At 38.4% G+C, this 21,634-nt stretch overlaps 1 protein-coding gene across 4 annotated transcripts in view; it reads left to right on the top strand.

Moving 5' to 3' along the window:
* Positions 1 to 204: 204 nt before the first annotated feature.
* Positions 205 to 21,634, top strand: part of CDIN1 (CDAN1 interacting nuclease 1) — a 225,512-nt gene continuing 204,082 nt past the window's right edge. For all 4 annotated transcript variants that reach the window (XM_041743808.1, XM_041743810.1, XM_041743811.1 and 1 more), the window contains exon 1: positions 205 to 506. In XM_041743808.1, the coding sequence (XP_041599742.1) occupies positions 406 to 506 (101 nt within the window). In that variant the 5' untranslated portion in view covers positions 205 to 405. The remainder of the gene's footprint in view (positions 507 to 21,634) is intronic.

The raw sequence follows: 21,634 nt of genomic DNA, 5'->3' as shown, positions 1-21,634 counted from the left end.
GGACCAGGTTCGATCCCGGTGGGCGCAGCCGGGACAGCGGCCCGCAGCGACGCAGCCGCCGCCGCCGCCTCCGCCTCCGCGGGGGGAGCTACTTCCTGGTTGTTTTGCCCTTAACCATCATGGCCGCCGGCTGCCTTCGGCCGGTCCCACTGCGGCTGCTCAGAAGGCCTAGGTAGGGCAAGCGGGGCTGCAGCCAGTCCCCCGCCGCGCCTCGCCGCGCCGCGCCGCCGGGTGAAGCCTAAGTCGTGCAGCCAGTTAGGGGTGCAGGGGTGCAGGGGTGCAGGCCCAAACAGACTAGGACCCGGCGCCGTGCCGCTGTGTGCCCAGCCTCGTCTCCGGGCACCGCGGCTGCTGCAGCCCGGGTGTTCCCCCTTGTCCCCGCCACTCCCCAGTCCCTGGCCCAACATGATACTGACCAAAGCCCAGTACGACGAGATAGCCCAGTGCCTAGTGTCCGTGCCGCCCACCAGGCAGAGCCTGAGGAAGCTGAAGCAGATGTTCCCCAGGTAAGTAGCCGCCTCTCCGCTCGCCCGGCCCCTGACCCGCCGGGCACCCGGCCAGGGCTTCGCAGCCACGTGTCACACGCGGGCCGGCGGGCGAGCCCGGGCTTAGGTCAGACGCATCAGGGGTGTGCACGGGGTCACCCGTCTTCCCGGGCAGACCCCGGTGGGCGCATCCCTGGCAGCCCCCCGCGGCCTTGAAGTTGAATTCAAGTCTGCAAAGGTCCATGCAGAACTTAAATTCAAGTCTGCAAAGGTTCATGCAGAACTTGGTGTGCTCTAGGTGACGGCTGCACGTAGTAGGCACTTTGCAAACGCCTGCTTAATTGGCAGGAGAGGAATGACTGAAGGATGCGCGGCAGGGCCCTTCCAAAGTGGAGATGCAAGTCTAGGTCCAGGGATGCCCAGGGATGCCCAGGGATGCCCCGGTGGCCCAGTGCATGAGCATCTGCCTTCGGCTCAGGTGGTGATGCAGGGGTCGTGGCCCCCACAGGGAGCCTGCTTCGCCCTCTGCCTGTGTCGCAGCCTCTTTCTGCGCCCCTCAGGAATCAGTAAATAAGTGGAGTCTTTGAAAAATAAAATTCTAGATTCAGAAGGAGGAAATGGAGGACACTCTTCCATTGGCCCCTGGAAACAAGGGACCACACAGGTCCTCCAGCTGTGCAGCCTTGACTCTCTGGAGCAATTGTGATCCCAAGGGGTGATCTCAGTCCAGTCAGAGACTGGTGCCCTAGGGATCCCACTTTTGGGTCAACACTGGTCATTTTGTCAACCGTACATGTACACATTACAGGTGTATTTCATGCTTCCCACTCTTGCACAGATAATCACCAAAGAAGTGTTTTCTTGAAGAAAGAGAGATGATCGGATCACTGGTATGAATAAAGTGCAAATTGAAGGGTAAATTAAAGTTCCTTTATGACCTCAGTTTTTTGAAGGAGTCAGTTTTCCTCATCTGTTAAATGAAGGGACCTGTTTTTTTTTTTTTTTTATGATAGTCACAGAGAGAGAGAGAGAGGCAGAGACACAGGCAGAGGGAGAAGCAGGCTCCATGCACCGGGAGCCCGACGTGGGATTCGATCCCGGGTCTCCAGGATCGCGCCCTGAGCCAAAGGCAGGCGCCGAACCGCTGCGCCACCCAGGGATCCCCGAAGGGACCTGTTTTTAACATTACCCAGATATAATTAAAGACAATATTTTCCCTTTGATTGTTTTTAAGATTTTTTTTCTTTTATCAGACTTGTGAACAAGGAGCAAAATTGACAAATTGGAGTTTAATTTTCATTCACTCTTGCCAGCTCTGCTAGTGAGCAATGAAGGGGGGGAGAGTTGGTTAGCTGAGGGATTAGGTAGATTTTTCTGGGCAGTTCGAAGATGGAGCATACATTTCTTCTGCTCTTGTTATGGTCTCATATTACTACTGTGTCTTTGATTTTCTTTCTTTTCCTCTCCTCTTCTCCCCCATCTCTTTATCTTTTTTTTTTTTCCCCCTTTGTCTTCTCCATTAGAGGTAACATCCCCATACGCATATGGAGGACTTAGGAAGTACACTGATGAAGGGTGACCTTCGTTTGGGGCACCATGCTCTCTTGCCTATTCTCTTGCACCTTTTTCTTTCTTTTCTTTTCTTTTCTTTTCTTTTCTTTTCTTTTCTTTTCTTTCTTTCTTTCTTCTTTTTTTTTACCTATTCATGATATGACCAAATATTTTTCAATGTTCCCAAATACCATTCAGGGAATAACTAACTCTTCTTTCACTGGAAACTTGATTTAGAGAGTCTGTGCTACTACTCTGCAAAAGAATGAATTAAAGGGTCATTTAGCACCATGAGTGGAAATTCTATTAACAATGTGATTTTTGGAGTTGACTTCACAGTTTTCATTATGGTACTGTTTTACAATGGGTGGTTGTTGCAAAGGCCTTGAACAACCTTAAGATTGGATAGTTCATTTTACTAGTCACTCAGATAAGGACCTCATAAATAATTGCTGCTGGTTCAAATAAGTGACTTGTCAAAATCCCAAAGATGTTTAATGGTAAAACAATGTAGAATACAGGCTTCTTGACTTTCACTTCAGAGTTTTACACTAGGCTGCTTTGATTAATCTTCATATTAATAATAACAGTGACAATTGTTTTTTGGTGGTATTCACATACACTGAATTCCAAAGAAAATTGAAGTACTGAAATGTTTTTGTTTTTAAGATTTTATTTATTTGATATAATGAGAGAGAGAGAGAGCATGCACGGGCATGAGCCCGGTGGGGGATGGGGCACAGAGAGAGGGAGAGAGAGAGAGAGAAACACAAGTAGACTCCATGCCTGATGTGAACCCTGAAGCAGGGCTTGATCTCCTGACCTCGAGATCATGACCAGAGCCAAAATCAAGAGGAGGACACTTACCAGACTGAGCTGCACAGGCACCCCAGTACTGAAATGCTTTTTTAAAAGTTGCTAAAAATTTTATTTTCCTGATTTTAAAAGTTATGCATGCTCAGTAAAGAAAAATTGTTCATAATTGCATGGCCCAGAAAATTTATTTTAACATTTTATATATTTCCTTGTAGTCTTTTTTTTTTTTTTTTTTTTTTTTAGTGTAGTACTGTCCCTACTAATCTAGTTTGTAGGTGTTCCTGTTCTTACTTAACATATTGTGAGCACTTCTCATAAAATTCTTCACGATTTTCAAATAAATAATAATATCACATTCTATATGTATCATCCACTTATTGGACACGAAGTTTTTTTTTTCCTAATTTTCTGATACAGTTGTTATGTAATGCCAAGTTTTTTGCTTATTTTCTTACTTTACATTCACAAATGTATCAGTGACTGTATCAGTAGTTTTCAAACTTTTTGGTCTCCAGATCTTTTTATATTCTAAATAAGCCTCGAAGTACCCCAAAGAACTTTTGTTTATGTAGATTACATTTGTTGATATTTACCAAAATATAAATTGAAATTGGGAAATTAAAAAAAATTCTTATTTATTTAAAAATGACGATACTAAACCCTTTATGTATTAACATATTTTTATGATTGATAACCATCATTTCTGAAAAAGTAGTGAGAAAATGGCATTGTTTTACACTTTTGCAGATCACTTTAGTGGCTGTCTTAAATAGAAGCAAGACATCTGCATCTGCATTCAACTTGTTGTAATATGTTGTTTTGATTATGGAATATGAAGAAACTCTAGCCTCAGACAGATGTAGTTGGAAAAGAGAAGAATGATTTAATAGGCTTTTTAGATAATTGTGGATATTTTTGTTACACATAAAACCTAACAAATGGTATTTTCTCAAAGGTTAATTGCAATGTAGAACGTGAAACCATATCATGGAGCTTTTCACTCGGTTATATTACGATCTGCTGGCCTGTCTTGAACTTTGAGTGAATCTTTCACCCATGCATTTTGAATTTTGGATGATTTTTTATCATCCATGCATTGTTTGTAAAATGTTGGTAGTGAGTTATGCAGATCTTCGAAATGTCGCCTTTCATTATATAGCATTAAAAAATCACATTCATTAATATCCCCACTGATCTCATCAGGAAAGTATGTAAGATTTGAAGCTGTCAAGGTTATGGTGATGGGAGCAGAAGTTTTCCAGTATTTGAATTTTCTCTTGAAAGCTCACATTTTATCATTGCAGCAGATATTATCAGTTGTTTTCTTTGAAGTGACAAGCTCACATTGTTTATTTTTGGGAAAATGTCTTCCAGATACCCAAATCTAAATAATTATACTTTGTTCATTGCTCATTCAAGTAAAAATGGTATCCCATGGAAAAAGTTGCTAGTTCAGCTCACCAGCAATCATGTAAGTGTTCTCCCTTGAATCAGCCATCATTCTTAGATATGCAGTAAAAGTGCTTTGTATTTGCTTCTTATTTGGTCATATAGAATGTTAAAAGGACACATATTCAAGGGTTGAGATTTAATAAAATTAGTAAGTGAATCTTAAGATACTCTTATGTGAAACTAACCTTTTTTTTTTTTTTCTAAAGTAAACTGTGTACCAAACACGGGACTTGAACTCACTACCCTGAGATCAAGAGTTGTGTGTGTGTGTGTGTGTGTTTTTAAATATTTTATTTATTTATTCATGACAAACAGAGAGGCAGAGACACAGGCAGAGGGAGAGGGAGAGGGAGAGAAGCAGGCTCCATGCAGGGAGCCCAATGTGGGACTCAATCCCGGGTCTCCAGCATCACACCCCAGGCCGAAGGCGGCGCCATACTGCTGGGCCACCCGGGCTACCCAAGAGTTGCATGTTCAACCAACTAAGCCAACCAGGAGTCCCAAATTGGCTCTCTCTTTTTTTTTTTTTTTTTTGTCCTGCAAGTGTGTGACAGTACACTTTATAGTGACTCCTAGAACAGTTTGCTTGGCCTTAATTTCTGTTTAGGAGCTGTCAGTTTTAGCCACTATTGTTTTTGCACTATCCATGCAAATTTTACACAGGGGAAAAGGCAAATCATGTCTTACTATTTCCATAAAAATAATTTTGACTTTGTGGACCCCCAAGAGGGGACACCTGGGACTCCAGGAGTCCATTGGAGCCCAATGACCACAGTTTGACAATCATGAGCTGTTTCAAATCAAAGAGTATATATATGTTTTGAAGGATTTTGGTGTATATTGACAAATTACTATCAAAAATGTAACTGTCAAAATACTGAGGTGCCTGAGTGAGTCAGTTAAGCTTTTGACTCTTTGGTTTTCATCTCAGGTCCTGATCTCGGGGTTGTGAGATGGAGCCCCTCTCCTTTCCTTGGGCTCCTAGCTAGGCCTGGAACCTGCCTAAGATTCTTTCCCTCTCCCTCTGCCTGTCCCCTTCCTCTCTCCTTCTCAAAAAACAAAAAAACAAAAACAAAAACAAAAAAACCCCACTAATTCATGGGAGTATCTGTCTCTGAAACTTTAAAGAGTGTCATTATTTAATGTTTAATATGATCGATCAAGGGATGCCTGGGTGGCTCAGCAGTTCAGCGTCTGCCTTGGCTTAGGGCATGATCCTGGGGTCCTGGGATCGAGTCCCATATCAGGCCCCCTGCATGGAGCCTGCTTCTCCCTCTGTGTCTCTGCCTCTCTCTCTCTCTCATGAATAAATAAATAAAATCTTTAAAAAAAAATATGATCAATCAAGAGTGACATTTTGTAACATGCATTTTTTTATTATAATGCATTGTGTACTTCTCCAGTTGTTTATTGTCCATTTAATTTTCTTTTTCTTGAGTTACCTGCCTGGTGTCCTTTGCCTCTAATTTTATACTGGAATGTTAAAAGGTAAACAGTATATATATATTTTTGTTTATTGATATGTCATTGTTTAGTGATCTGCATATGTTAAGGTTGTTGATCCTTTACATATGATGTCTGTTGCAGGTTGTTTGCTTTTAAATATTGTTATATTTTTTGTTTTATTTTACTTATTTTTTTTAAAGATTTTATTTATTTAATTGAGAGAGAGCACAAGGTAGGGAGGTGGGTGGAAAGGCAGAGGGAGAAGCAGGCTCCCACTGAGTGGAGAGCACAATGTGGGGTTCGATCCCAGGACCCTGAGATCATGACCTGAGCCACCCAGGTGCCCCTTGTTCTATTTTTTATATGCTTTAACTTTATTCTTTTTATGCTGAGGAAGCCCTCTCCTAAGATATTGAAACTATATCTTCACTTAAATTTTCTTTGAGATTCTTTGTGGCTTTCTTATTAATTATTTAATCTGTCTAGCTGAAATGTATTTTAGTATTATACTCAAAGGTAAAGATTTAGCTTCATCTCTACCTCCAACCCCGACTGTGGGTTTTGCTAGCTTCACCTCTCCATAACTTCTTTGTTTTCACTGAAATTACAAGTTCGTGTCTTTATAAGTCACTATGTGGAGCCGGGGCAGTCACCTTAACGTCTCTGGTTTTATAATCGTCCAATTTAAAATGAAGGGATAGGGCTTTATGATGTCTAATATTGTACAACTCCAAAGTTCACCCTCAGTCTGTTCTTTTCTGTTCTGTAGTTTTACAGGTAATGGAACCTTTGGGCCCCAAAATATAGGGCATACTGTAAGAACTTGCTGAGGATACATTCATTGATTTGCATCTCTCAGCTTATTTCCTGGACCTCTGTATTCAGGTAGAAGCCCCCAGCCCAATCAGGTTATATTTTACATCTTTTTCCTGCCTAAACAGTGTGTGTGTGTGTGTGTGTGTGTGTATATGTATGTAATTGTAATTATTATTGTCATATATATACATATATGACCTTCTTTGATAATTCCCATATGCCCTTCATACAGATTCCCCTAGTGTTAACATCTTATATAACTTTAGTACAATTGTCAAAATCAGGAAATTAATTTTAATGTAGTTTGGTTAATTAATCTGCAGACATGTTTTGAACTTTGCTAGTTTTTTCATGAACATCCCTTTTCTATTCCAGGATCACACATTAGATTTAGTTGTCATGGCTTCTTGGGCTTCTCTAGTTGGTGGCTGTGCCTTACCATTATTTTTTGTCTTTTATGATCTTGACAGTTCTGAAGAGTACTGGTCAATTATTTTGTAGGGTGTTCCTATGTTTGTACTTGATGTTTTCTCCTGATTAGATTGAGGGCACAGATTTTTTGGCAAAAATATCCCAGAAGTGCTAATGTACCCTTTCAGTACATCATATCGGGGTACATGACTCTTCATATGTCTTATTGCTGGTAAGGTTTACCTTATTCATTTGGTTAAGGTGTAATGTCTGCCAAGTTTCTCCATTATAAAATTACTACTATTCCCTTTCCAATAATTACTTTGTGGGGATATCCTTTGAGTCTATGCAAATATCCTTTTTTTCTCATATCACACTTTTCTATTGATATTAGCATCCATCAGTGGCTCTTTCTTGAAATAGTTATTACCTGTATTTGCCTAATGGTGATTTTCTATTTCTCTCACTGGAATGCTCTTTCAACTAATATCATCTGCTACCACCATTTCATGTGAAACAGTCCATCGCACAGTCAGCTCATGATTTTCACTGGTACTTGCAGAGTTCATTCACCTCTCATAGCATTTGGTCTGTAATCATTCACTGTGTGCTATGTCTGTGGCACTATTTGAGTATTTTTTAGAAAACAGGACATTTCAGTAATTAATTTTGAATAACTTCTAGCCTGCGGAAAGAGTTTAAGACACATTAGAATCACAGAATGTTAGAAACCAAAGGATTTGTGGAACACTTAGTACCTGAATGTTTAGTCAAGTGGGTTTCATTGAGGAGATATGACTCGGTTGGAAATTCTTTTTCTGGTAAACAGCCTTTTGGCACAAATTTAATTTTTCCCTGAGTTCCCTTGTCAAGCATTAGTTATTTGGTTGCTATTGGTGCCTATACCAATAAGTCATGTGTCAAATTCTTGATACCATATATCTCTAAGTAAATAAGAGTCTTTACCTTACTGCTTTATCTTTTCCCTTAGGGATCCTGGCTTGGGTGTTTCTAAGAATGTGTTCCCCATTCTTAAGTATGATTTTTTGTCTTGGCCCACCATATCTATTGTTTTCCCACTCTTGGATTACAGTTTAGGTAACCATTCACTCATGTGAGGCTGTTTGTAGAGAAATCTCACTAGAGGTAATTAAGGATTTGTTTGGATGGGCTCTCTATATTTAAACCAGTAGAGTTGGTTTATTTTCTTGAGATATTCACCTACTTTTATCTGAGAACTGGAGTTAGGGCTGGCTCTCTTGTGGATTTGCCAGGGTAGGACTTAGTGCTACTTGATGGTGGACCTAGGGTCTGGTCTGGTTAGGAGTGGAGTAACTAAGAGACTTGTTTGGGACAAGCACAATTTTATTTAAGTTTTCTATTTGTGTAGAGTGGTTTAGTTTAATTTGGTGCTGTTGTTTGACTGCAGTTATCCTTTTTTGAATAAAGTTCACCTCCAGTGATGCATTTTAAGCTGTCCCCTTTTCCCGTGGGGAGTCTTGTATTCCATTGTTTTTTGCTTCCTGTAACAATTTGTTCTTGGGGAATGACTTGGCTTTGCCTCTTCTTATGTGAGTCACAGTTGCCTTAAAGAAGGGACAGAGCTCCACTGCTACCAAGTAGAAGTGGGATTCAAACCCAGGCAGAGTCTGGCTCCAGTTTCTTACTCTTACTACTTTTATTCCCTCTTCTCTGTTCAGTTCCTTAAGTCTGTGGTGAGGATTAAGTTAAATAAGCCATGTAAAAACACTTAACATAGTGTAGATGTTCCGGTAAGTATGGTAAATGGATGATAAATATGATTATTGTTATTATTAGAATTTAGTAGACGGCCAACAGTAGAAGAAATGTCTGAGTAGTAACCTCCTGAAACATATAAAACAAAATTTTGCTTTGATACAGATCAGTTGATTATATATATGGCTCTGAACACATGGATTTAATCATTAGTTGAATATGGCCCAGATATCAGAAACTTGTCTTAAGTCTTTGATAGTAATACATAATGTCATTTATAAAGAACAAAACAAAACAAACTTTTGAACCCAGATGCATTGATTTTTAAGAATTACAGTAGCACATTGTAGTCTGTAATTAATACTGATTTACTTAAATTGGAAGATTACTCCTATTTGCTTTGTTCTCTCAGATGAATTGATATTTGGTTCTCAGTTTGTGGTCAATTTTCTATTCTTTTGATAATGCCATGTTGCACCTGAGTTCTAGAATAATGAGTGAGAATAGTTAGAAGAAAAAGTCAGCCTTTTATTGAGCTGGAAATTCTTTTGGTGGTTTTGCCAAGGAAATATGACTAATTTACATGGCCTTCGAAAATATTACTCATACTTAGGAAATATATCTAGGAGTATTTCTATTTTGATCTTTAGTGCAAATTGGAAAAGAAATTGGTCTAAAAAGTGGCCTAAGGAAATAATATGATTATTTCCTGTATTTCCCTTAGTCATCTTTTAAAATATGATTTTTAATTCAATAAGATTTCAGATTTTAATTTTTTTGTTGCATTGTAGCCTCTTAAGACTCTTCTGGAAGGTTATGGTATAGGTTAAGGTTAAGTATAGAGGACCTTGTGCTTTTATCAGATGCCTTAATGAAAAAATGTTCCACATCACTTGTCATCAGGGAAATAAATACAAATCAAAACTATAATGAGATACCACTTTACACCAGTGAGAATGTCTAAAATTAACAAGACGGGAAACAACAAATGTTGGAGAGGATGTGGAGAAAGGGGAAGGCAAACTGGTGCAGTGGAAAACAATGTGGAGGTTCCTCAAGAAGTTAAAAATAGAGCTACCCTATGACCCCGCAATTGCACTACTGGGTATTTACCCCAAAGATACAGATGCAGTGAAACGCCGGGACACCTGCACCCCAATGTTTCTAGCAGCAATGTCCACAGTAGCCAAACTGTGGAAGGAACCTCGGTGTCCATTGACAGATGAATGGATAAAGAAGATGTGGTCTGTATATACAATGGAATATTGCTCAGTAATCAGAAAGGATGAATACCCACCATTTGCTTCAACATTGATGGAACTGGAGGGTATTCTGAGTGGAGTAAGTCAATCGGAGAAGGACAGTCATCACATGGTTTCACTCATATGTAGAATATAAGAAATAGTGAAAGGGGAAAGGAGGGGAACTGAGTGGGAAAAATTAGAGAAGGAGACAAACCATGAGAGATTCCTACCTCTGGGAAACAGGGTTGTGGAAGGGGAGGTGAGTGGGGGGATGGGGTAACTAGGTGACAGGCACTAAGGAAGGCACGTGATGAGCACTGGGTGTTATACTAGATGTTGGCAAATTGAATTTAAATAAAACATTTTTAAAAAGATTTCTGTGCTTTTTTGGATTTGCGTGGTTGCAAAAGTGAGATGAGCCTGGATTTCTCTGAAGGAGTATTTGGAGAAAATCTCACATAATATCATCTTAAGAAGAATCCACATGCTGACTCTATTTCTTATTAGTTTGAGGGGAGAAATTTCCATGGTATTAGATTATGGACTTCATCTTAAAGTCTATATTCAGGCATCAAACTTTAGTGTAAGTAATAACTCCTATCAGAATGTTTACTGACACAATAAAGAGGGATTATATATCTCCCTAGGAGAAAAATGTTCAATAGATGTTTAGGGTAATAATATCATATTATTTGACTTGCAGCAAATGTTGACTGAATTTACCAGTATGTTTTTATTATACATTTTGTGCAGTTTTGCCATATTGGTTGAATTTTCCTTAAAACAGTCAATAGACAAGTACTTTTCCAGAGTAAGTAGGAAAAGTGACCTAAACATGGAAATGTCACATACCAGTGTGAAGATCAGATGGGAGGTGGGTAGGGAATAAATTTTCCTTTATATCATGAGCTGGCACACAGTGAATACAGTAAAGGTGTTGGGGTACAGCTTCTAATTGATTGACGAGTTTCCATTTCTCAGGGGACGGAGCAGAGGGCTGACTCTAGGCTGATTTGCTCCATGAGCTTTGAGTCCAGCATGAAGCAGTCTGTGCCTTATGTATTAAGACAGTACGTGGCTGGTCAGAAGGCCAACCTTTTCCTGGCCACTTTGGGAAACTAATACCTGCCTCTACTTTCCTTTTTCTTTTCATCCTTACCTTTCAGGAGGCATCTTGATATAATGTATTTAAGAGTTAATAGTCGTTCGTCATAACTCAGAGCTTCCTTCTTGGAAGGAAGCTTGTCACAACAGTGACAGGGTTGATAATGTCACCTTTTTCAAGCACTTTCTCTTTACTGAGGGCTGATCTTTTCTGTTCTTTCTGGTTTGGGGACAGTGCATAAAGTTTTTCTGTTTGTTTGTCTTTTAACCTAGTTTGGTATTCTGGTTGTGACCAGATAAACACCTGAAGTATCATTGAGATAATGGAGAGCTCTGCAATTTTTCTATCCGAAGTAAAATGTTAAAATAGCTTAAGACTTATTTCCTTTATGTGTTTTAAGTATTGAGATTCAGCTGCTAAAATGTCTGAAAACTTTTAAACATAGAGAAAGGACTTCAAGACCATGGGAATAAATATTTTGGATGTGAGAAAGCAGTACAAGCAGAGGAAAAAGCAAGTGGATTCATGTTGTTTGATACTGTTATTCAGGCAAATAAATAAGTACTGGGTCTTTCCCTAACCAGGTGCTGGCCTCTGCTAATTAGAGTGATTCTGTATAAAGTTTGGGCTTTTTCTGAAGTTGTCCTGGGAGCGGTAGTCCTATACAAGACTAAGATTTAGCATCCATGGGACATTATCACCCTTCCTTTCCTTCAGACATAACTCATATTTCTCATATATTTATTTTTATTATTGTTGAGACTTGTCCATTGCTCCAGGCTCAAGAAAGGATGAGATATAAACTCTAATCTTGTATTTATCCTGTTTTAGGAAATAGGAGGCATAGCACACCCTTGATATTTACAAGAGTTATCACTTAATGACTGTTGGCATCCCCAAATAGGCAGCCAGCACTAGAGAGGATGGCAAAGGGCTAAAAGCTTTGTGATGCGGGTGTTTGGTTAAGCTTACTTAGTAGCTCATTGACTTGCTCTTCCCCAAATCAGGCTAGTGGTATGAAAGATTCACATTTATATTCAGCAGTCTCATAAATTATGTTTGTCATGAATATTTGTGATCACTCTTGGATTGTCAGAGCTGGGTATATTTAATCTAGGAGTGTTATGGGCACCCAACACCAGTGCCAGGATGAATAGAAACACAGAGTGAAATCTCTTTGTGGTTTGTCGCTCATGCCTGTGCCACACCTTAGCCTCCTGAGATTCTCTAATTTATAAGATGATATTTAAGACTAGTAGGGGAATAAAGCTCTTTGTAGGGGTAACCTTCTTGGTTGATGGGACGTGGGAGAGTAAAGGTGTCATTTAAATGCGTCTTTCTACAATCACGTGAAATTAGACTGGCGATTTATTTTTCCTATTTTTTTTTTTTATTTCTGTCTGTAACTCTTCCAAGCTAATACCATCTTTTGCTCAAGGTATATTACACTGCTGTTTGTTTTTGCTGATAATATTGGTAGGGACAGCTAATAAAACTTGAAATTAACTTGCACTTCAAGCCCCATTTAGCTAAGATAGTAAATGGACTGGGGATGTGAGAGACTCTTCGTTGTATAGCATTAAAAACCCCCACAGATTCCTACAGTCTAGATGTAACAAATAGCTCACAAACATCATTTCTTAACCGGTGAAGTCAACATTATCCAGATTTTTATTTCCTGAGGCCAACTCGAATACATATATAAAAATAAAATAATATTTAACTTCCAATTTATAACATCTGAATTTTTTTTTAAATTTTTATTTATTTATGATAGGCACACAGTGAGAGAGAGAGAGAGAGGCAGAGACACAGGCAGAGGGAGAAGCAGGCTCCATGCACCGGGAGCCCGACGTGGGACTCGATCCCGGGTCTCCAGGATCGCGCCCTGGGCCAAAGGTAGGCGCCAAACCGCTGCGCCACCCAGGGATCCCTAACATCTGAATTTTTATTTGCACTATGGTGGATATATTTGAGACTCTTCCCGTGCAAATCACAAAAGTTTCTCCAGAGAAACCTGTATACCTCACCTATTTTTTTTTTTAGATTCAGTGACTTATAGAGAGTTGGAATGAGATAGTAATTAGAAATCATCTAGTCAAATCAGTTAATGTAGATGCAGGAACCGAGGGAGGAGTGCCACCCGGTGATTTGAACAAAGTTACACATCTGGAGATAAAACTCTGCTTTTGTGCTCTTTAAATAGAGATCTCAGATTCCTGTCTTTTGAGGGGCCAGGCAGGTACCAACAAGGAGTGAATGAATGAAGCTGGCCTGGTAGGGATGGTGGCAAAGGGAAAGGACAGTTTTGTGCACTGACATGGCAGCTACAACCTTACGCCAGCCATCTGTTGTTGCGCAGGGATGTGGGCCCAGTGCTGCCAGGTCTTTTAGTCTCTAGAAAGCAGCTGTATCACTTTTTAGAAAAAATACTCTTGAGTTTTAAATGTCATCAATTTGTTGGAATTTTTAAAAACACTGGGCCGATGGCTTCCTGGCCAAACAGAATAAGTCTCTGGGCTGAATTTGGCCTGCAGCCAGTGGGTGCTGGAGCTGGAGCTTTCTGGCTTGTGAGAGCTTATTACAAGTATCTTCTCCTGACTCTACAAACACATCAGGAGCTCAAAATCAGCCACAGTGGGAGTGTTAACACCACAGAAATTGCCTAACATGCAACAAACCTGGGCTCTGCCCACTGCCACCAAAGGCATTTCTTAAGCCCCCACACCACTGCATACCATCACCGATTTGAGACTTTTGCATTGTACATTATGGCCTTGTAGCAGTTCTTTTCCAGAATTCTTTTAACCCAATTTATTCTGATTTTTTTTTAATAGCTTTTTTTTTTCCTAAAAGGCTCATATACTTTTCCCCCACTATAGTTAGTACAGGAACTAGAATGCCAGTTGTGAGCCTTAGCAGTACGTGGTGTATTATTGGTATTATGATACTTATCATAATGGACATTTGATTGAACTGACCTGAAGAAAATGCTGCTTGTTTAAAAAAGAAAAAAAGCCATGTATGTATGTCTCATTTAAGGAAAATGGATCCCTTTCAAAATAGATTAATTAGTTAACTTTAGGGATATTACAGTGATTTTTTCTCTCTCTCTAGGAATTTGGAAATGTTCCAGTGGTATACCTGAGGGTTTTTATCATGTCAGAAATTATTTTTTGAGAAACTTCAAGCTTAGCCATTATATCTTCAGTTGGCAGTTACTCCAGTATAAAAAGAAAATAAAGCATATCTATAATTATAATGAAAAACAAATGGGAAGATACCCAGTTGATTATAATTTGATTTTGTACAATTTTATAAAGACTCAATTATCACATGTTCACATGTGTTTCTTTTCTACATTTAAAGTGTCAGTAATAAAGTAATTGACAGTGTACAGCTAAAACAAATGGATAATAAAATTAACAACATTAGGCAAGAATATGTGCATTTTAGAATGACAAGAGAAATTCTTTGTGGGAATAGGCCCACATGAGTGGGCTGGCCCAGTGGTATTGAGTTTGGCAGAGTTGTCATAGCCTGTGCTTGACCTTGGGTGGTTTATTAGCTCTCTCTGCTTATGGTTAATTATTTTATAAATCGATAGGAGGCAAAACCCATTATTGGGAACTCCAGGAGGCGGTTCAGTTTTTTTGTTGTAAAGGCAGTTTTATAAATTGGCTTAAAGAACTTGGTTCTAGAAATAGACATATGAATTCTGCCTTCATGACTCACTTGCTGGGTGAACTTGGGTAACTTCTTCATGTTTTGGTGCTTTATAAAATGGGATTGTTATGAACTTGAAATGGGGTGGTACTTATAAAATGAGTAGCATAGTTCCTAATACTGTGCTGCATAAATTTTTGCTATTTCTGTTATTGTTACCATTATTGATTTAAGGATGCTCATTGCAATTGTATTTGTGCTTATGATAATTAGACTCAGGACATCAGAACTGAAAAAATTTTGCCTAAAACCAGCCTTTTTATTTTCTAGGTTTCCAAAGTGTTTTTCATTTAGTCCCAAGATAATAGGAAACCTACTTTTGGTCAATTCCAGTAAAGTCCTTAGATGATACTGGCAACAAAGAAGGGATATTTTTCGGGATGACAGATGAGGATATGTAGGTTTAGATTGACTCTTCTTCCCCCTAGAGTAAGTGGGAATGTTGAAAACCTGAGAATTTTTAAGTATTTTCTTGTCTAATTACTCCTCAAATATAAATTCCCGTATTCTGGACTCTTTTTACATTCCCGCCTTACCTTGCTAGCAAGGTGACACCCCAGATCATCACATGAGTGTGAACACTGATGTTAGTGTTTAATATAGGCATTAATACATTTGAAGAATGAGTGCTTTTTTAAACAGTCTTAAAATCTATTCATTCTACTGATTATGAAAAGACTTTGTGATAAACCCAAAGAAGTTACATAAACTTTTTAAAGAAAACAGATTTACTGCCCCTTAAGTTTTGGTTATTATTAATTACAATGTATTCTAGAATGCTGCCTGCAGAGAATTTGCTTAATTTATCTTATTTGTGCACTTCTGCTGATCATATTGTTGCAATAATATGAGTTGGGCAAGATAGTAATTCATCCTCTTCCTTTTCTATCCTGTTTATTATAGAACGTATTTTCTAGGTTCTAGGTCAGGAGAGGCTTTTAGGTTTAGACCTACTTCATACTTCAACTTAAGCTACTTAGACCAGATTGAAATAGAGTAAGTATTAACACCGGTTAGAAATCATTGTGTTTTTAAAAAACAATAATATAATAATACTTAAAAAATTGAATGGTACTGCCTGTAGCCAAAGGTAATGGAAAAGTCATAATTGTACTATGGATTGTATATTGAGGACAATGCCTTGTAACTCTTCTGAAGTATGAAAGCAAGCCTTGGTTAGTTTTATTTCATTTGTTAAGGGTCTATAAGGAGTCTAGATTTGGTACATTGTCATGATAAATATTTTATTCATGTTATAGCTTTTTGGACAGTTGTATTCTGCACCGTATTACAATGGCACAATAAATTGCTGAATACACTGTCTGCTGAATATGACTTTACCATGAAAAATTTGATGCATGGAGAAGGAAAGGTTGGAATATATCAACCTTTTCTGACAAGGGACTTTGAATTTTGACCTAATACAGGTGACCTTTGTGCACAATAAAAGTGAGCTTAATCTCGAGGTCAAGGTTGGGGTGAATGGCATAGTTTATGCTGATTGTGGGTACTTCTAAGCCTACATAGCTATTGGCAAATGGGAGTCTGGCACTTTTTTTTTTCTTAATTTTTAGTATTTTCAGGAGATTATTTGTAGCAAGTTGTTTAGCTTTTTAACAGTACCACATTTCCTCAAAGCTCAGCTATCTGTTTAGTTGTGATAAGTTCGTCTGTTTATTTATAAAGTTTACTGTTTCTGAGTGAAAGGTATAAGCGTGCTATTATTTTCTGTTCCATAGATAAGCCATAGCTAAAAATAAAAATGTTCTTATGGCTTAAAGAAAAGCCTACTGACATATATAACCTTGGAAATGAAAATATATCTTCCTATAGATAAGAAATTTCTTTGACAAGTTGAACTCTTGTTATCTTAACTTTGGAACTGTCAGAAGAATTTTTAGGTAGTTTATACCTTTATCTAGATTATAATTAAGAGAACTCTTATGAATTATTGTCTTAAAAGGTTCAGATGATTTAGAGACTGGTTATTCCCTTGAAAGTTGCTTTGAAATGCATCCACTAATGCATTTGCGTTAGAGTATTACGTGATATAAAATATTTTTAAGGTTTTTCTTGTTGTACATAAAAGGAAAATTATTTTAAAACATAAATTTCACTATAAATATCTCAATTGTTTTGTCATAGGTAAATTACACCTTAGCAAACATCAGGAACAAACCTGTCAGTGCTATATTGTCTGAATACTTAGTGAATATTCTGCCCAAATAATTGTTACAAGCAACAAACAGGCGGGAGAGAGTGTCAGAGACTCTAATGGAAAGAACTTCTACTTTTTTAATCGAGCCTGCAAAATATATTCCCTGGGACTGATCAGCTCTGAAGCACTGAGGTTTGATGATTGGAATGGCAGGAAACCATGCTTTCAGGACATAATGAATTGACGAGGCCATCCATCATTTGTTAGCATACGCTGAAACATGGGCTATGTGTGCAGAGGCCTGTGATTTAGTAAATACTTGGGAGATGAATAGAGCTTACACACAAGGGAAGATATTGCTGTCCTTCAGCAGCCTGAGACCCAGGCGCCTGCTGAGAAGGCCATCTGACGGCACATCATCAGTAACCGGCCTGTCACAGTCAGCGGTGCCCACCGACCATTGCCAGTATATTAAATGCATTTTTAATATCTGCTTCAGTAGATTTAATGAAGAAAATTTAGTTTCCATACTCCAAGCACTGCCTCTTCAAGTGTTCTAAAGCATGTACTCTTGCCTACATAAGAAAGGGGGAAGACCATGCCGGCAGTTGGGAGAGTTGATTGAAAAGGACACTCAGACAAAATAATGTGCAAATAAAAAACACTTTTAGTGGGGTTGGCATCCTGTTGATGTAAAAAAAAAAAAAGAAGAAGCTCTTGGGTTTGTGGGTTTTTTGTTTTGTTTTGTTTTGTTTTAATGTGGCTTTTGAGTAGTTCCTTAAGCCCTAATTCCCTTCTCTCACAAGCCCCTTCCCTAGGAGCGCTGAGCCTGCTGGTAAGATATGTCAGGCTTCTGATCAGAAACGAAATATTAGAAGGAGAATATTACTGTTTGGCATAATTTGGATAGACTCAATTTTAAATTAGTTTGTGTTTTCAGATACTGTTTGATTGTTAGGATTTTTGCATGAAGATATAAATTAGGATTTTTCTTACCTAGTTGCTTCCACATTTTTTAATGTTAAACTTCACTCATTAATCAAGTTTAATATATTTTTGTCTGGTGCCATGCAGAACAGCTCAAAATGAATGAAAAAAAAAAGTAGTTGCTAACTTGATTCAAAAGTGCTCTTCTTAGACTATAATGTTTCTTTAAAAATTGTAATTTTAAAATGTTCTGTTTTTATATTCCGGCAAAGTATGTAGATTCATTCTTTTTAATGAGTTTCAGTGTTGACATTATTTACTACAAAACAGCAAGACAACCAATTAGATATTATTGCAAGCATGCACTTTAAGGGTTCCCCTCTTGTTTAAAAAAAAAATACAGAATATGCTCTCATGTTCACAGAAGAAGAAGCTACGGAATGGGACCTATAAATCTGATTCCTGCATGTGTCAAAACAGTAATGTATTAAATGCATATTATTATAAAAATTTAAGACATGTCTTAAACACACTTACATTTTTATAACACGTGGCAATATTAAATAATACATTTCCTTGTTAGCATCTGTTTGCCGTCATTGTTGGCAAGACCTATGATTTATTGCTTAAATTAATGACCAAGACCATTTTGGACCTGATATATGCCCCTAAGCTTATTACATCACTAAATAAAATAAAATGTATGCACTTGTGACAGAGTTATTTTTATAATTGTTTATCCCTTTAAGTGCCCTATTCAGTGATTCACTGAAAGGTTCATAATGGTTGGCTTGTAACCAGAAAATAATCTCAGAAAGGTAAAATATATTTCTTGTCTAGAAATAAGATGCCAGAGGGATGGTGATGATAGGGGTCCCAGCAAGAATTTGCAACACTCAAACCCGTTGTTCTTTTCTTCAATGAGCTCGATTAACTCTTGTTGAATTTTTTTGATGCATGCCCCCTCCCCCATTCTAAAGGCTGTTAATGCTACAGCTCGTCTTCAGATCAACCCTTCAATATTGGTGAACTGGTTTTGCTCTGATATAAAGCTGCAAGGGTTAAATTGTTCTTTACCAATGAGTTTTCAGGTGCCTTTATCACCATGCATTAAACTGGGCAAGATTATTTTTCCTATTATTCGTTCTCTTCTTTTGGGAGATTGGAGCTTTACTGTTTTCATATTGAACTCTATTTGACTTCATAGTCTTTATCTTTCCTTTCTGAGGGTGCAGTATGATAGACCCTTCAGTATTTTTACAGTAACCTGTTATTCATCTAAAGTCACTCTGCTACCCGGCTTGTAATACAATATAATATGGCTTCATGTTTTTTTTATTCCACATGAAGTATCTCATTGACTGTCAGCTCGCCTGTCACAGGATGGTAAGGTAAAGATTTTGGGAAGCACAAGCCTTGCTTCTGGACTGCAGTGTCTACACCTTGAAACAGATAGAGGCTCTGTAGGCACCTGAGAGTAATCCTTGTGGGAAGATTATTATTTTGTAGATATCTTGGGATGATTCTCATTCATAAAGGAAACAAACCTTAGTTCCTGAGAAAGATCTTTTTCTTGTCTTCATCTCATTTTAACTACATTTTAAACCAGTTTATTGGAAATTGAAACAGGTTTTGTTTTTTGTTTTTGTCTTTTCCTTAGTATTCTTTCCCAAGGCATTTGACCTGGTAAAGTTTTTCATGGTCCTCTCAAAAATGTTCAGGCCAAGAAACATTTGTGTTTTTCTTGAAGAGCTCTAGTGGCCTTTACTACTTCAGACTCTCATCTTCCATCTCTGATGTTTATATCTTCTTTTTCATCTCATCTTCCTTGTCTGGGAGGCCTGTCTCCAGATGAAACATTTTAAAGGAAAATTAATGAATAACCGATTAATGAATTGGTCTTCAGTGGCAGTGTCTAATTCCCTCTCTCTCTTCTGCTCCCTCCCCTACTTTTTTTTTTTTTTGGTCCTTTGAATATATGAATATTGATTTAGAGCCACCAAGATTTTTTTTTTGCTTTGACCACTGTAGTTACTTTTACCTGTTCATTTGGATTGTATACATTCCTGTATTTTGCTTTCTATTTGATTTATTGTGAATTCCTCGAGGTTAGGAGCCATGTGTTTTGTTGTCGTTTTATCTTCCAACTCTTTCCTTGAGAACTTACCATGTTATTGTGGCCCTTTGTGCAGTCAGTGAATTCCTACTAACTTTCTAATACGGGCCCGATGCTTATTTCTATGATGTCTCTCTTTTTTTAAAGGTTTATTTATTTACTTAAGAGAGCGAGAGAGAGCACTAGTGGGAGGGGCAGAAGGAGAGGCAGAGAGAATCTCAAGCAGACTCTCTGAGCACAGAGCCTTGATTCAGGGCTCAATCCCATGACCCTGAGATTGTGACCTGAGCCAAACCCAAGAGTTGGACTTTTAACCAATTGTGCCACCCAGGCGCCCCTCTATGATCTCTTTTGAGGAGGAGATAACTTAAAAGTGTGTTTCTTCACTTTGGCCAGTACTATTTTTGTCTAGTTCCCTACAAAGGACTTGCTATTCTTTCCTAAGATTGTTTCTTAAGCTCCCACTGTCTGGGTCAGGATGTTTAAGTCCTATTTAAAAATATTAAAATATTCAGTAGGCAGCTAAGTGCTTAGCCTAGTGTACCACTTAACACTAAATGAAAGTAAAATATAACACAGACATGGAGCCATTTGTTATATTTTAGTAGATGAAGCAATAGCAGTGTAAACCTTAACCTTGTAATTTTGTGAGTTCCACTTTATCATGTAGCTGTAAGGGTAATCAAAATAAATCACGGGAGATGAATAAATATTTTCTAGTGCTTTCTCTGTGCTTTCAGAAGTGATGTTTGATCCATGAAATTGTAGTAAGTGTATTAAATAAAACAATATGATGTGCACTGTGTCAGATCTGATAAATTATTCGGTATAGGACATTTATACAACATATGTTGAGCTGCTACGTGAACAGCTTAATGACTATAAATTATGTTAATCTGTCTTGCCATTTTTACATTTTGTTAAAAATCGCACAATTTGTATTGTAGATATTTATATATATGTTTGTGGGGGTGGGCAGGGATAAGAAGAAGGCATAAGAAAGGCACAGGTCATCTCTGCGATGTTCTGACAGTGATCCGGGGCTCCTCAGCTGTGCAGTGTACATAACACAGATGTTGGGGAGTCATCTGTCAGCCATGCCTCTCCTATGGAGTTAAAGTTCTAGAGGGAAAAGAATTTGACACAGTGCTGTCACTGTTACATTTTCACAATAGAAGAGCATGCAAATATTGAACCTCCTGCTTAGCAGTAGTGCCCTGTCTAATGTCTGTGCTGGTTAGAATAAAAAATCATGGGTGCATCTTGGGCTCAGAGATCTGACAAAGGTCATGCTATGTTGGGCATTTGAATTGGAAATTGTCTGGACTTAGATTTTATAAAACTCCCACTGTTGTGTGTGGGGAGAATTTCAGCAGGGTTTTGTCCCTAGAGAGGCCTCTTAGGCCCTTTTCTGTCCTATGAATGAATTTAGATGTGAGGGTTACTCCTGCCTTAAAACTGTTAAGTTCATTTTGCATACATCCCTAGAGAGAAAAACTGGCAGATGCTTTTGTCTTGGAAGTGTTTAAAAGAAAACTGCAGAGCAGGGACAAGAGAGAAAAGGGGCCCTGTGTGGAGTCCCAGAACATTTTGGAAATGGCCAATATGCAGTTTTCATCAGTATGAAGGCGGGGTGCAATATGG

This window comes from Vulpes lagopus, chromosome 2 (assembly GCF_018345385.1).
Source record: "Vulpes lagopus strain Blue_001 chromosome 2, ASM1834538v1, whole genome shotgun sequence".
Classification (NCBI taxonomy): Eukaryota; Metazoa; Chordata; class Mammalia; order Carnivora; family Canidae; genus Vulpes; species Vulpes lagopus.
The sequence above is the reverse complement of the archived record's forward strand: the minus strand, read 5'-3'. Positions and strand labels throughout refer to the sequence as shown.